The sequence below is a fragment of the Plasmodium inui genome (genome assembly GCF_000524495.1).
Source record: "Plasmodium inui San Antonio 1 unplaced genomic scaffold supercont1.28, whole genome shotgun sequence".
NCBI classification, from domain to species: Eukaryota; Apicomplexa; class Aconoidasida; order Haemosporida; family Plasmodiidae; genus Plasmodium; species Plasmodium inui.
In genome coordinates this window covers 126,747-142,611 of record NW_008481862.1, presented here as the reverse complement: position 1 = coordinate 142,611, position 15,865 = coordinate 126,747, and the positions used below count along the sequence as shown (strand labels likewise).

Genomic DNA, 15,865 nt, shown 5'->3' with positions numbered 1-15,865 from the left:
TTTCAGCTTAGTTGTTGTTGCCACCTATATTTTGGCTATTTTTTTTTTTTAGCCATTTTGTACTTTTGCGCTGTTATCTCAGTCTCATCTCTTTTTTTTTTCTCTTTTTTCCTTTTAGGTGCAATGAAGGACGCATCTGCTAGTGTCACAAAAGAAGTTTTTCATGAGTTATTTAATTAAAATGCCGAAAGTTCGTGAAAAAAAATAAATCTAAGTTGGTACATAAAAAAAAAATAATAAAGGGAAAGAAAAGAAATGAAAAGAAAACAGAATGGTTTGGTCTACACGCACAGATGGTCTTCTTTATAAGGATTGGTCATCTTACAAAATGGTAATTAGAAATGGCATACACATAAAAAGTGCACATACACACGCACACACATATATATGTATATAGATATGCACATTGTGCAACAGGGCAGCGTGGATAAATTGACGAAAAAAAAGCATGTACACCATTGTGTAGGTACTCGTAGGGGCTCCTCTCCGTGATACTTCTAACTCAAGTCGATTTGCTCGTTCCATTAACACGAGATGAACTCCATCTCCCAAACATCACATTCGTAAGCTTAATCTTTGGACCCGTTTGGGAAACACATGCAGTTATATCCAGTTTGTCCATCAACAGAGGTATCAGTCAGGTGCGCAACTTATGCTTCATGCGAGGAGCAATGGAAAAAAAAAAAAAATCCGCGCAATTGTGCATAGAAGAAATAAATAACACTGTTATATATAATCATATTGTGAGCGTTTTAAGAATGTTAAAAATTTACAAAAGGGGGAGAGAAAAAAAAAAGGGGGCGTGAGTTCTTCCATTTCGTGGTAACATATATATGGAACTACCATACAAATTGTCCATTTGTTTTTGCTGACCTTTTACTGCGTTTAATATTGGAGGCATAAAGAATTTGCGAATGCGTACAAAAAAAACAAAAACAAGGTGACCTATGAATGGGTTATGTGGTGGGGCGTGTTTTTACCCACCTGGCTATCCTTCTCATTGGTACAGTTTTTCTACCTGGCTTCTCTATGTGCACATGGATGGGAAGAGCCTCTACTTATGCAACGTAAGAAACGAGCTCGGGTGCCCGGGGAAATATATACATACACATATACGTGTGCGCTCGCCGGTGCGTGGGTGGATATCATTATAACGGCTGCGCAGCGAAGAATGGTGCATTGTGGCTTCTGTGCGTGAAGAATCTACAAATATCCACATTGCGATCAGTTTTTGTTGAGACTCCTGTTGGTGTCCGTTCTGCTGAACGCGGGATTGTTCTCTCCCGAAGTGGGTTTACTAAAACTGTCGGCGTTGGCATTGTTGACACTATTAGCACTGTTGGCTGCACTGGCGATGTGTTCAGGAGCCGCTGCGCCCTGGCCCCCCTCCGCAGTCGTATTTGTGCTTACGCTTCCCGTGCCAGTGGGGCCCCCTGTGGCGCCGAACTCACTGTTGGCAAAGAAGAAATTGCTGTTGGTTCGGGATACGGTTGAAGAGATGCTTGAAATCCAGCCACTTGCATTTTGCGTCACGTCTTTTATTTTGCTCTGCCCCTTTTCCCACCAAGGATTATCACTGACATTTTCAGCAATTTTTTTTGTCTTCTCAGTAATCCAGCTACTACTATTCATAAGTGTATCTTTGGTACTTTCGATAAGGTCATTTTTATTTAAATTATTTATTGTGTTCGTTGTCATGGTTTGCGCTTTGTTAAGAAAATTGGAGAATGTGGCCGACACATTATCCAAAATTTCTGACGTGTTCAGAGAGGGTATGAAATTCTGCTGATCATCTACATAGGAATTACTTTTGCTATTCTTGTTAATTTCGTTCCCATTCATATTTTCATTTTGGACAAAATTAATTAAGTCTTTTCCTTCATCCAGGGATAATGGAGAGGGAGGGTCAGAGTTATGAACAATGGATCTCATAATTTTTCTGTAATGGTCAGCTGCCTTGGTTCTATATTTTCTCTCAGGAATAAAATCGTTAATCCCATAATTTTCTAAATATGTTTGAAATTTTTTATTACCTCCTTTGTCCAAATATTTTAACTGTTCATCTGTGAATATGTCCATTTTTATGCTCCTCACTATACTTATGTGTACTCCCAAACTTCTATGCACGCCTGAACAGTTAATGCAGAGAATCACTCCATGGTTAACTGACACCCAGTCTGGGTTGGGGACCCCACAGTCGAAGCACTTGTTGTTGCTCTCATCTTCTTTCTTCAATTTGTTGATAACTTCTATGGCAGCCGCGTTCATTTTGTGTAGAGAAGTTGTTATTGCGGTGTGGAGAGATGCGGAAGAGAAAAGTGTTCCTAGGCCCTTTATGGGACGATGTATCAGGACGTGCCTTTTTATGTGCGCTGCGCTGCGATCACCACGATATGCCGCGTAATTTTATTGTGCAAATGAACCCACGTTGTATGTTACGGAGAAGGGGACCGATCAATGGATAACAGTTATGCGACTCACGAGGGGAACGACGCGTTAATAAAACAATTAGGCTGGGTTACAAATAAAGCGGACTGATGGTCTCCATAAAATCGAACACGTGAGGCACGAAGAACTGCGTTACGCAATGGGCATAAAGGAATGTACCAGTACTGTACGCATATGTGCAAATATATGTACAAATGTATATACACACGTTTGCGGCAGAACAATGGCTCAGGAAAGGAAGAAAAAAAAAAAATCGTAAATATGAACAAGTGCTAGGGTAAAAGCAAAATGAGAGGGTTAAATAAAAAGAAAAAGAAATGCACTCTAAAGTGTATATTTAAAGAAAGCTCTTCCCAAGGCCATGTTTCGGCAAGAGAAAAAAAATAATTCACGTTAGGAGGCAATTTTGTTCAACAGCATGTAAATTGTTTTCTTTTTAAGAAAAGGAATCGGTTGGAATGCCAAAATGGCAGAAACGGAAAACGCGTTGAAGGGCTGATTTGCGCGATGGCTTAATGTTTCGCTTTTACGCGGAAGAGATTTTTCGCGAAGAGACACTTTGCCCGTACATGGGATGTAATAATGCGTATGTACATAATGCATATGTATATATACGTACATAACAAAATTGTGCTGCGTACATGCCAACGTGAACACAGGCTCACATGTATGTGCGTGGGAGGCGTCCGAGCGTCATTGAGTGGGCGGCGTTCTGATCACATTTGACCCCATGTACACGTAAACATTTGAGCGGACGCACAAGCGCGACGAGGAAAAGGCCCATAGGGGGCATCACACAAACATGACATATGCATATGATTACATATGTGCCTATAATGATATGCGTGTTTGCGTATATGTGCGGGATTGGCTGCGCAACTTGTGACTCAGCAAGTTGTGACTGATCAGGAAGGGAATGCCCACTTCTATGCCTCCCGCGTTTTTTTCGCGAATCGAGCCTTTTAAGGGGAAACGGTTAAGCGAGTTTGCATGAGGGGTTACATCCTCAAGGGGGGGGGAAACAGGAAAACGTAGAAGCTCGCGTATGCGTATATATGTACACACAAGTATATATATATTTATATGTAAATTAATTGTATATTATATGAATATGTTTATATGCACAGCATATCTGCGGATATGCAATATGCCCGCGCGTAGCCAACTGTACAGTCGCAAACGGCAGACAGCTGGAATTGGGAAGAAAAAAAAAAATAGCATGAGACTGCCTCCAATTAATTGGTGAATTATGTCTTTATAATTTTTTGATAATTTACGCAAAAGGAATAAAAAAAGAAAGAAAAAAACGCTTTTTCCTTTTTTAATTCCTGTTTTTAAGAGTCTGATGGGCGATGGAAGAGTATGAACGAGGCGAAGAGGCTAACCAAACGGCAGATTACGCATGCGCGATCGTTCGCCAATAAGTGAAGCCAAGTTGGAAAAGGTTTAGTTCCGCATCTAGCACGGTGAGTGTACGCACGTATGCACATAAAGGGGAAAGCGTGAACACAGATAAATAAATATGTACATGTATAAATATGTGCATATAATATATGTGTATATAATATACATATGTATATACTTATGTATACGTATACTTATATGCGCGCTCCAGTTTGCGCCGATCCGGCCGCATAAAATCCAGCGAACAACCTTTTTTTTTACCTCAGTGTGTGGATGCATGTTTAGCAGATATGTAACACCCTTCTGGATTTCTCCTCCAAATTTACCAACCATTCGAGCTTAAAAAAAAAAGAAGAAAAAAAAAAAATGGACAAAGTTCGCCAATATAATTTACCTCCCCTTTCTAAGCAGCTCGCCGCACAAATCTCCGCGCCATTTTTATATGTTCTTTTAATTTTTTATCAAGCCAATTTTAACGTGCTGACAGTAAAAACTCCATTTTTCGAAATTGCAGAGGGTAGAAGTAACGGTCACATGTACAGAATAGTAAGCACAGAAGTCTTTAATGTACAGACAACCTCTTGGGGAAAGGCGATGTCTATATTTTTGTAACTTTCTCTTGGAAGGAATTTACAGGACGGGAAAAAATTGAGTGGCGAAAATGTTGTGATTGCCACTCCTCTGCGTAACAGGTGTGGTCACTTTGGTGTGCAACTAGAGGTACATTTACGTTACCAGGCATTTTTAGGTGAACATACGAACAGACGTGTACCTTTATGGATGACTCTCCCACCCCTACGTGTGTGATATAACTTCAGCACGTGCTCAATACACCCTTTTGCCGATTTAAGACGCATTGGAAATTATCTGTTCCCTCATTTCGGGTTAATTCCCCCCTTAATATCTTTATCAAGAAAGAAAAAACATCAACATAGTTAAGCATATCACACTCATGCATTTGTAAAAAGGGGCCATTTTTTTTTTTTTTTTCCTTTTTTGGGATTACGAAACGTTTATGCCAAAACAAAGAGGGTTCCGCCCCCAGGGGTTAATAGCCCCCATACAGAGGCTCAAGTATACTGGGTAAGGAGAAAAAAAAAAAAAAAAAACAGTCAAACCAGTAGAATGAAATAAAAACGTGCCTTCATTCGTTCACCCCCAAGTTGCATATGCGACACCGCTGTACCTGCATGTAGACATGCCCATGGTTTATGTGCGTTCAAACCCCTTGCCCCGTTAGGCCGACCATAAAGGATAAAATAAACCGAGAAACGAGGCCGACATGGGATGACTTGAAGGACAGAATTAAGAACCAAGAAGGGACTAAAATGTTGGAGGAATATGAAAATGCTAAATATGTGGAAGAGCTTAACAAGAACAGAGCGGAAAAAATAAAGCAGCAGGAAAAGAGGTACATAAAAAAGCTAAAAAAGGAGTATAAAAATAAGCGGAGGAATAAAAGTGACAGTCGAAGTAGCAGCGAGGACAGTGCTACTTCCTCAGAGGAGGACTCGAAAAAGAAGAAGGAGAAAAAGGGACAGAGAGAAAAAAAAAAAAAAGAAAATCACAAACATTCGAGTAGGCATAAGCGAAAGGAGTCCCATTCTAGCAGCGAAGACGGGCATTCAAGCGACTCCTCTTCGAGCCCTGAAAAAAAGAGAAAGAAAAAGAAAAAAAGGCATTCCCTGTCTGAGTCCAGTTCGACTGACTCGAGTGGCCGTCCGCGCAAAAGGCGAGAAAAAAGCGTAAGTTTTCGCGCACATGTAGAGGTGTGTAAACGTGTCCATATATGTGTGATGAAACCTGTGTGATCAAACATTGTGTGTTGTGAACGTGAGCAAACCTTTCCGCCTTGCCCGTAGGCGCATTTCTGAGTAGCCGTCGGCGCGGCTGAGTGGCGCTTGGTGCAGACTTTTCCATGCAAGCGGGCGCAACACTTTCTCACCGCTGCTCCCCTTCCGCAGGACAGGGTTAATCCCTATAAGCTATCGAGCTTCTTTAAAATGAAGTGAAAAGAAGAATGGAACAGGGGAATGCTTTTCCGCGTTTAATTTAAAAAAAAATTGGCAAAAGGGGGACAACAAGTCGCAAAGTTTCGGCAAAATGTGAGCAAAAAATTGGCAACAATGTGGCCATAATTTGGCCATAATTTTGCTTAAAAATTTTTTAAGATGGCACTTAATTTTTTTTTTTGTTTGTTTGCATCAAATTAAAACTAAATTTTTTTAATAACCTAACGCTATTTGTGATATTTTAAAAAAGGATTTTTCAATTTTGTCCGATTTGTGCGTCATTAATCCAATTGGTCCAGATCATCCTGACGGGAAGGAAAAAAGGATCGGTTAAAAAATGTGGCCATACCCTTTATGCACAATTTATAAGTATGCATGACAGAAGAAGGGGGGGGTACAATATATATTTGTAGGTGACTCAGTTTATGGGAGCTTAGTCGCACGTGTGACTGGGCGCCCCTTCTTCCATTGCGCCTCCGGTGTTGCGAATATATGTAAATCGCCAAGGAGGGCTTTTCTTCCCCGTGTCGCTTTACTCATTCGTCACGCTGCTAATCATTCGCTGGGGCCGAGTAGAAATACCTACCAGTTCGTCCATAAAAAGGTCGGTGTTAATTGGGACATCATCCTGTCGTTTCTCTGGAGTGTGAATTGTTTGTGTGTGTGTGTGTGGGGGGGGGAACAAATTCATGCAGTTGTAAGTAAACATATAAAGGGGGGTGATCACAACAGGCCCCTTTTTGGTAAGAAGCCACGAAGACATATCCTCGCAACAGAGAACAGTGGGTACAAATGCCAAGTGGACAGCGGCAGATAGGGATGCGTTACCATTTTCATCGACTTCTCCATTCTCGTAATTTTTCTTCTCGGGAGTCTCTTCCTTCTGTTCATCATCATCATCATAAAACAGATCATCATACTCATTCGTGTTCGCAGCATTGTCATCATCAACAAATAATCTGCACGGGGAGGGGGAAAAGAAATAAGAGTTGTGAAATGGGTGGGTGGGGGTTTCCATTGTAAAGGTATAATAATCTGTTGTTATAATGCCACAAAAAAGAAAAAAAAAAAGGGACGATGCTGCACTGATGGTGAGGAAGAAGTACATTTGAGTAAACAAAAAAGGCGTAAACAGAGTTACACACAAATATATTTGTACACATATTGTTTGCACTGCCGTGAGCTCATAGAAAAGTGTCTTACGTTGGGTCGTAGGTAAACAGCTCCTTCCCAGAGAGGACGCTGGTCCTTCCCTTTTTCTCCGTCTTGTCCTTCTGTTCGTCTTTCTTAAGCTTATTTTTCTCCTCCCTTTCAGCTAACCATTTTTTGAATATTTCCAAAGTCACCGCGGTGCCGTTATTTATAAATTGGGTTCTCTGCAAAGGGGATGAAGGTTCACATTGGAGTTGGCACTATGCGTGGAGAGCATGAACAGGGTAGGGTCACGTCGGAATGGTCTCAAACTAGGGCACAAATTTGATGGTAAAAAAAAATGGACTTATGATAGTAAACAATTTTTTCGTTATTCTGGAGCTGCATTCCGAGGAAGCCCTTTAGATTACCTCCTCCTCTATTATGTCCTCCAGGGGAATATCGTCTTTATCGTTTTCAGTCGGCTCTGGTTTTTTTAACACATATCCTGCGTTCGGGCGAAAAAGGGGAGCAACAAAGTCGATAATTTTTGCGAAAGGGAAGATTATTTTTCAACAAGAGGGAAAAAAAATTAAAAGGTATCAAAGGGGTTAACTCATTTGTGGTTCCACGTTTTGCCAGTCGCTCAGAAATGTTCATTTTTTTTCTCTTTTTTTTTTTTTTCTTGGGGAAGTCCTCCCCCCTTTCGCGGCGTTTAATCATTTCCCTTCATTATCTTCTAACCTTGCGGGAGGCAGTGCTTGTACTTGCAGTTGTCTCCTCCGTTGGGACAAACCCAGAACCATCCGTATTGCTGCGAGTGTGTGCGTGTGTGTGTATGTATGTAGGAGTGAGGGGGATTATGTTATTACAGTTTTGAAATTTGCGCCACCCATGCGATGCAGTATCGCGTGTAGAGCTGCACGGTAGGTGGGTGGCGTAATATGCAGGTAAATCAGAGAACGTGTTTCTTTTTTTTTTTCTTCTTTTTCCTTCTTTTTTTTCTGTGTGGCCTCCCACATACCTTATTTTCGACCGCACTGAGGAAGTACTTGCATATGATGTCCGTCTTGTTAATATTTTTGTGTCTTATATTTATGACCTCGTTCAGCTTGTTTATGTCCCACTGATCTATGGTGTCATTTTCCTTGTCATTTTTGTTGTCCCGAATGTCTGTGTATATGTCGATTTTTTGGGATTCCTTGGACTTCTTTGGGTCGTACGTGGAAGAAGTTTCGTTAATCTTTTTAACCTTCTCAGTTTCTAGAAGGGGGGAAAATATGGAGGTGAAAAGAAAGAAAAAATGAACCACTTGAAAAAAAAGGAAAAACAAGGAGGGGAGGAAAACCATCACGGGGACGGAAACCCCTTCCAAGCTACAATTCACAATATACACATTTTGAGGCTTTTTAATTTTCCCTACTTTGGTATATCGAATTGAGCAATAATTTCTGCTGATTTAGCTTTTCCTTTTCCTTTTCTTCTTTTTTCTTTTCGTCCGGTTTTTTTTTCGTCTGGAAGACTTGCTGCTGAACGCCTTTGATGTACCTGTGGTGGTGCATATGTGGTGTGGAGTGAGTCATATGCCGTGAGGCCAGTGTTTATTCTCTGCTGCCATGGAACTGCGAACAAACACACATGGGGGATAATAAGCATCAACCAAGACACTTGCAGACGGGCGTAAGGCTGCCAGCAGGAAAACAACTCGAGTACGTACCTTTGGACACTCTTACTTTTGTTCTTGTTTTTCAGCCCAAAGGTTTTATCTTCCACAATTTTTTGCTTTTCTTTTTCTAATTTTTTAGTGTTTTCCTTTTTTGGAGGCATTTTTGTTGAGGACGGCTTCGGTGGGGAGTAGCGGCTGGGGGGGCGAAACACGCAGAGGAGGTAGAAGATGCACAGGAGGAAGAAGTGCCAGTCTATTGCTGAGAATCCGGCACGTACGTATACTCACGTGTGCGAACAGTTATCTGTAAAAGATGCTTTCGCCTAGCCTTTTGGCAAATCAACTCCTTTCCTCTTTTCTTGCCTGTCGACCCCAGGTCACTCTGACCCCATAATCGCTTAATCAAAATGGGGGAGAAAAAAAGGGCGAAAAAAAGGGGAGAAAGATACAAGATTTTCCTCAAATATTATTTAAAAATAATGCCAAACTTGGCCCAATCTCCCTTCCTCTTCCAATCGCTAACAACCAACAAGATGGAAAAACAAAAAAAAAGAAAAAAAATAAGAAAAATTCACACGGTGGAGTGCGTTCGAATCCTTTCGTGCCTCGTGATTGTGCAGAGGGTGAAGAAGAAAAAAGGAGAAAGCGAAAGAGGAATCACTCTACACGATCGTTCCTCATCTGCATGGTACAAGCAGTTGGTAAGGTTATAAAAATGGGATATGCTGTGTCGGAGGGAGACGACTTGAAAATTTTCTCTAAACGGATCCTTTGGTTTGCGCGGGCGAAGGACGCGTAGTGCGATGCTCGCAAATGATATGGCGGCAACGTGATTTTATCAACATTGCAATATTGCCACGGTTAGAGGAAGAGGAGTGGGAAGAAGTGAAAAATGGGGGGAAATTACCACACTCGCAAAAATGGAGAGAGCGTGGCATGGGAAAAGTGTTGGCTAAAGGGACTTCCTTCACTTTGATTGACCCGCTTCGCTGATGTTACTCAGCGGACTGAGCGGATTCAGCTTACTGATCCTATATAGCCTATCCCTTGCGCCCGTTTCTCACTTTTATTTTTGCCTTTTCCGAATTTCCAAAGGGGAAAGTCTGCCCATTTAGGCACAGATGCGGAGCAGGAAAAAAAAAAAGGAAGATCCAGTGAAGAGAAGTAACGTTAGTTGAGCGAAATATATGCACACATGTCGGCGGCAGATGTACAGGAGATAAGGGCGCCCCGATTTTATCCCTCCCCCGTCGTATCCAAGGGAAGGACATGCGTTGCAATGAAGTTATCACCACCTGTTAGGAATTTGCTTGGTTGGAAAGATAAACCAATAGGAGCATTCCTTTTTTTTTTTTTTTTTCCTGCCCCTGTTGTTTAGTGTCCACACTACCCCTTCTCCTCAAGTGAACGTGTCCACGTGAAAAGGAACGAAGAGAGAAGAATTTTCCACCCCGCCTCGGCACACATGTGAAGACATTATATAACTCCTTTCCCTATGACGGTAAAAGTGAGAATCCTTTTCTTAGCTTCTTTCCAGAGAGGGACCATAAAAATGCCCCACACTGTATAAGTACAATTTTTCCAAAAGGTACGATGACATGAATACACTCTTCCGTCCTGCGTCAAGCCTAAAGTGGCCAATCGCGACGCGCCATGGAGTGAAGAAGAAAAGGACTTTCCCAACTCTACGGAAGAGAGTCGCTTGGGGAATCCCAAGAAGGGAAAGGAAAAGAAAAACAGAAGAAAGGACAGAAGAAACAGTTAAAGTTAACCTCCATTTAGACCGAAAAAATGTTAACACCACGAATTTGATAAATTATATAGGGGATAACAAAAAGTTGTTACTGTATGCATTGTGCCAGGCGTACAGAAAAGGAGAAAAGGAATTGAGAGGAAAGAGACTGGATGACCTGATTGAACATTTGTGTGAAAAGGTAATCACGAAAGAAGGGGGTCTACACTTGAGGGAGAAATTGCTCTACCTTAGCTGTCTCCCCTCGAAGAGCTACGCTGAGAGGATTACCTTCACGAGAGGCGATATGAAGGATGGACGGTTACCCCCAGGGAGAAGCGGTTCGATAGGAAGCGCCAAAGGGAGACAAAACATCCACAGAAAACTCATCGAATGGATAAATCACAAAAACGCATTTAACTATTACTGTACAGTTTTAAAAAAAAGGAAAAACAACAGCCTGGATGATGACGAAATAGACGAAGATGTCTCCAATTTTTTTCTCAAAAAATTAAACGCACCTTTGGTCAGTGCCATTTCGATATACCTTCAGAATGTGGCCTACCTGAACAGCAAGCTAGCCATTCGAACCAACAGCCTCTACCTCCTAATCACGTTTATGTTAAAGTATGTAAGGCATAAAACAAACAGGCGCATATCTATGATGCATCTATGTAAGCACACCGAATTGCTAACCTCCGTAATGAATGCAGCAAAGATTAAAATTGAGAAAAATAACAGAGATGCGGAAAAAGATGTTGACGTGATGAATAAGCTCAGAATGATGAACAAGAATGAGTATCCCCTGGACACTTCTTCCTTCGTCAACATGTGCTGGGAGGTCGTGGGTACACGGGGAAAGGCCGAGCTTGCCTCCGCTCTGGGCAACAACTTGGCCTACATCACTGGAAACTTTTACCACTATTTTAATATATACGAGTTTGAGTGTCAGAGGGAAGGATCGTCAGCAGGGGGAGGCACCTCCAATGAAGCGACGAACATAGGACAAGTGGAGGTAGCTAACGAGGAGGAAGTCCCACCCGGTCTAGGAAGCCAACCGGGAAGGCTTAGCAACCTGTCGGAGGCAACCGAAAATAAAGATGTGATGACCCGGCAGATCATCTACATGATTTACTTCGTAAACCATGCACTAGTTTGCTCCCTAAACAAGTTGATAAGGAATTATAAAAAGGGAAGTTCAAGTGAAAGAAATTCAGGCGAAGGAATTTCAACCAAACGAGCCCCTTGCCAGGGAACCTCGTGTAAAGGAACTTCAAATGGGCGTTTTCCACCCCATGTGGAAGGAGAAACGATACGCATAATTACAAATTACATGTTCACTTGTCTACCTTACGACATTTTCTGTAAGACGCTTTTTAATAAATTGGAGCAACTCATCATTCGTATGGGAGCACTGGACAGGAAGTTGCCAGAGTTCTCGTTGCCTCCATCTACTCTGGTTCAGCTCATTCACCTGATGAGCATACAATACAATGCCGTTCACGTGGATGACGGTGTCAATTCGTTTTTGTGGAAAAATTGCCTCACTGAAATCTTCTCAAATGATTGCAAGTTATTAACCAAAAAGGATAAAATTTTACTGTACATAAGTATATCTAAAAATTTCTTCTTGAAGAAAAAGAAGAGTTACTTGTTTAAATTAAATTCCATTTTGTTCCCCGAGTTGGGAAATTTTACTTATCGAGATTTGTACAGCCTGGTTTATTCCATCAGCTGCTCGAAGTTTTGCGATTTGCCATTTTTTGAGGCCCTCCTCAGGAGCATTCACAAGTTGAGGCACAAGTATTGCAGCCGCAAGTTGTGGACAATTTTGTCCATTTTCCAGCCGTTCGATCTGAACATGTCCATTTTTAACATGCTCCTCAGTTACGCCAACTGCGACGGGTAAATACTTAGACGCGGCGTGCACTGAAGAGGCATCGACGTTAGGCGGTGTCTATCGGGATGTCCTTTGCACGGTGCAGAGAGGAATAAAATAATACGCATCATTGCAGCGATATACACCTCTTGGTGATTATCCCCCCTTCAGCACCGAACAGAAGAGGAACAAGAAGAAAGAAAAGCTAGAAGAGCCTTTCGAACAGCACACCGCCAACGAAGGTATGTCTACTCACATTCGTGGAGGAGTCCTTCCCCAAAAAAAAGAAGAATAAGTCACATTTTAACATATTCCCGCGTCTTCCGGTTAATCTTCTAAAATGGCTTACGTTTTTTTTTTTTTTTTTTTATCGAAGATGCTAAGAAGTTGGAGGAAGATTTAGAGAACAAGGAGAGAATCTTAAAGGAGTTAGCCGCACATATTAGGGAGGTAGGTGCCTGTTTTTTCTTCCCCTCTGTGAAATTTGTTGCTCCACATTTTAAGCATATTGGAGGAGGCGCTGACTTTCCTCTCCGATTTTCATTCACGGGTGTTGTACTTCTGCGTGTGTACTTCTAAGTCTGTTCTTCTACGTATCTTCTTCTACGTATCTTCTTCTACGTATGTACTTCTACGTGTGCATGTGTGTCGTTTTGCACATGTGAACTTCTCCTTTTATGGCAAATCCCATTTGCAGAATCACAGCAGCGAATGTTTCTCATTTAGCGAGTCAGGTATTTTTCCTTCCGGATGAAGTTGAGCAGTGCACAGTTTTGACTATATTTTTTTTTTGTGCAAAGTCTGTCCCGAAGGGGTACCTCTAATGAGGTGATACACTCTCCATTGCGCTTAGTTCTGTGTATCTCTTTTTGACCCATTTGTCCGCTCTTACAACACAGATATGCTGGAGTTCCATTCTGAGGATAACGCTTTAAGGTGGCAAGGGCCTGGCGATGGGTAAACCTGATTTGAGAACATCCTTTTGGGTGAGAGTGAACTATCCGCTCTACGTAATTCGCATGAGTCGCATGGGGGCTTTATTGTAAGGCGGCTTGGGCGGTTGGCTATGGACGCAGGTGCAATGGACCCCTCTGCGCAGATTATGCCTGTGTGTTGTGTCCTCGTGCGATATCTTCGAACCCCTAAGTTGCCCCCTCACCGGTTGATTCCTCTCTCCGACCAGGTGCAGAAGCCTCCTGCCCGATGACGAGCCCACAAAGCAAACCACGCAAACGCAGAAGAGCAAAAAAAAGACGAAAGCGCGCACAAAAATATGCAAGCCAAATTTGACCTGTCAGGAGACGTAGTGGTAGACGCCCCTCTCATTTACTACATAATCCAGAAGGATGTCCGTGGGCTCCAAAAAGTCAATTTCGTACAGAAGAACCTCCAACGAGAGAGAAACCTTTACGTTTTTTTTTTCCTCGTCCCCCTCATGTTTAAATGCTCTATCGTAGTAGCCCTTTCCACTGCCAACACGCGCACCATAATTATTATATGCAAGGAGAGGAATGAAAAAAATATTTTCCCTTTCCGTAAAGGAAAAATTGTATAATGTGTCCATGACCAAATTGGCTGGACTTAAATTGAGGTGTAAACTGCTGCTGCGGTTTGTCCCCCTTTCAGTGCAGTGGTGCACATATAAGTACGGCACGAAAATTCCAAACCTGTGTTTGACTAGTAAATTATTGCGTAAATCGAATGGGAAAAATATCAAGCTGTTTTCCTCCGTGATTATTGGTACATAAAAATTAAAATAAAAATATTTGTGCAGCTTTTGGAGGATGAATAAAATGTCCACTTCTTTTTCTGTTGGTAAATATATGCACATGTTAAAGTTGGCCTTATTCTCACACTGCCCTGCTTCTGTTTCGGTTTCTGTGTCTGTTTCTGCTTCTATTCCTGCTTCTCTTTTTTTTTTTTTTCTCTCTCCCGCCCAGGAATATACAAAAAAGTGCGCACAGCCTGCAAGGTTATTGCTGATGTTGTAGTGGTCCAAATATTTGGCAACCTGCTGCTCTTCACACAGTTTATAATTATACTTGTATCGAAAAATTTTGCTAAAGTTGAATTTTTTTTCCTTCCTTCTGTTTACATTTAGCGAATGTAACAACACATACGTATGTCTGATCAGTTGGGTGTACACGAAATCGACGTATAAAATGTTATCTGCTCCTTTAGCATTGCTGAGATGAATTTTGGCATCCTTATTGTTTATATGCGGATCCATCCGCTGGGGTAGCCAACTGGTCAGGACCACATCGCGCACTCGTTTGGCATTTCTCCGAACAACCTGCTTCACTCGTTTGTTGCTACTGCTGTGTTTGTAATTTTTGTAGTGGTCCCTTAAATCGACGGGGGTGATGCACTTTGTGTAGTCTTCTTCCCCCCGCGCGTTTATTTCTTGGCCAAATGGGTATACCCACATGGTATTTCTGGGAGGGGCCCGGTTGACCTCTACACACACTCTTATGCGTATTCCTCGTGGAGGAAGCGGCATATATCTGCATACACGGTGAATGTACGTACAGTTGGACACCAAAAAGAAAAAAAAAAAAAAATTTTTTCTTTTTTCTTAAGTTTTGCACTTTCAGAGTTTGTTCTTTCTCATGTTAGTGCGCCCCAGTTGCCAAAATTTCAAATCTTCACCTTTTTAAACGTGAAGAATGTGCTCCTCGGCGGGAAAAGGCGGCAGAGCAAAATTCAGACAGGGAAATCGCGTCTGGCAGGGACTGCTGTAAAAACGCCCTCATAAGTGTTCCACCACAATTGTGCAGGTGTAAATGTGTACATTCACATATGGAGTGCTTTGGACTGCTTTGGACTGCTTTGGACCGCTTCGAACCTCTGGGGACATCTTTCCCGCGGACACGAACTCCTACACACGCGCACGCACCTGCGAGTGCCCACGCCAGGTTAGGCCATGATGCGATTGGTTAATTGTGTTCCCCGGGATGAATGCCTCAACAGGGGAAGGAAACTTCCTCTTAAAAGAATCAACCAGGGTGAAAATACAACTTGGCTAAAAAGGTTCTCACGGTTGAGTTTCTTCTTTCCCTGTCTACACGAAGGAGGTCTGTATTTTTAAAACGAAGGGAAAGCGAAGGAAACGCAAAGGAAACCAAAAGGGAATAAAGAAAAAAAAAAAAAGTGACAATTTTTATTTCTAAATAGTGAAAAAGAAAAAAAAAAAAGGATGCTCCGTAAAATGAAAACCCCTTTTTTTTAACGAGATTACCCGGTTTGACAATACTATGTTGGTAGGCAGACCCTTTCTTGGCTCGCAAAGTGTAAATACAATTTTGCCATTTTATGTTCAGCTTATTTTTTCCCTCGTTCCTTGCTGCTATCCTTCCTTTGTTGAACTTCGTTTAGTTGAATTGTTTCGGTGGATGAGCGTTAAGTGAATTTCTTCCTGGCGGATTTGCATTTAGTGAATGTCCTTTTGGTCAATTTCCTTTGGGCGGATTTTCCTTGGGTTAATTTCCCTTTTGAATTTTCCCCATGTGCTTTTTTTTTTCCCCTTTTTTTTCTTTTTCTTTCCTTTTCTTTTCCCCTCCTTTTTTTTTCCCTTTTTTTTCCCAGTGTTTTCC

General features: G+C 41.8%; 5 protein-coding genes across 5 annotated transcripts; 2 read left to right on the top strand and 3 right to left on the bottom strand.

The window, feature by feature from the left end:
- Positions 1–1,224: 1,224 nt before the first annotated feature.
- On the bottom strand, positions 1,225–2,268 carry C922_04737 (hypothetical protein; the record flags this gene model as incomplete). Its single annotated transcript, XM_008820316.1, has 1 exon — positions 1,225–2,268. The coding sequence occupies one exon, from the start codon at positions 2,266–2,268 to the stop codon at positions 1,225–1,227; it is 1,044 nt and encodes a 347-aa protein (XP_008818538.1).
- A 2,599-nt stretch (positions 2,269–4,867) lies between these two features.
- Positions 4,868–5,864, top strand: C922_04736 (hypothetical protein; the record flags this gene model as incomplete). Its single annotated transcript, XM_008820315.1, has 3 exons — positions 4,868–4,935; positions 5,093–5,597; positions 5,817–5,864. 3 exons carry the CDS (start codon positions 4,868–4,870, stop codon positions 5,862–5,864), a joined length of 621 nt encoding a protein of 206 aa, XP_008818537.1.
- Positions 5,865–6,396: 532 nt separating this feature from the next.
- Positions 6,397–8,822, bottom strand: C922_04735 (hypothetical protein; the record flags this gene model as incomplete). Its single annotated transcript, XM_008820314.1, has 8 exons — positions 6,397–6,503; positions 6,693–6,823; positions 7,068–7,240; positions 7,427–7,503; positions 7,740–7,809; positions 8,020–8,258; positions 8,419–8,543; positions 8,713–8,822. The coding sequence occupies 8 exons, from the start codon at positions 8,820–8,822 to the stop codon at positions 6,397–6,399; spliced, it is 1,032 nt and encodes a 343-aa protein (XP_008818536.1).
- Positions 8,823–10,259: 1,437 nt separating this feature from the next.
- On the top strand, positions 10,260–13,233 carry C922_04734 (hypothetical protein; the record flags this gene model as incomplete). Its single annotated transcript, XM_008820313.1, has 5 exons — positions 10,260–12,298; positions 12,444–12,514; positions 12,649–12,722; positions 12,970–13,006; positions 13,172–13,233. The coding sequence occupies 5 exons, from the start codon at positions 10,260–10,262 to the stop codon at positions 13,231–13,233; spliced, it is 2,283 nt and encodes a 760-aa protein (XP_008818535.1).
- Positions 13,234–13,566: 333 nt separating this feature from the next.
- C922_04733 (hypothetical protein) lies at positions 13,567–14,700 on the bottom strand (the record flags this gene model as incomplete). Its single annotated transcript, XM_008820312.1, has 1 exon — positions 13,567–14,700. One exon carries the CDS (start codon positions 14,698–14,700, stop codon positions 13,567–13,569), a length of 1,134 nt encoding a protein of 377 aa, XP_008818534.1.
- Positions 14,701–15,865: the final 1,165 nt, after the last annotated feature.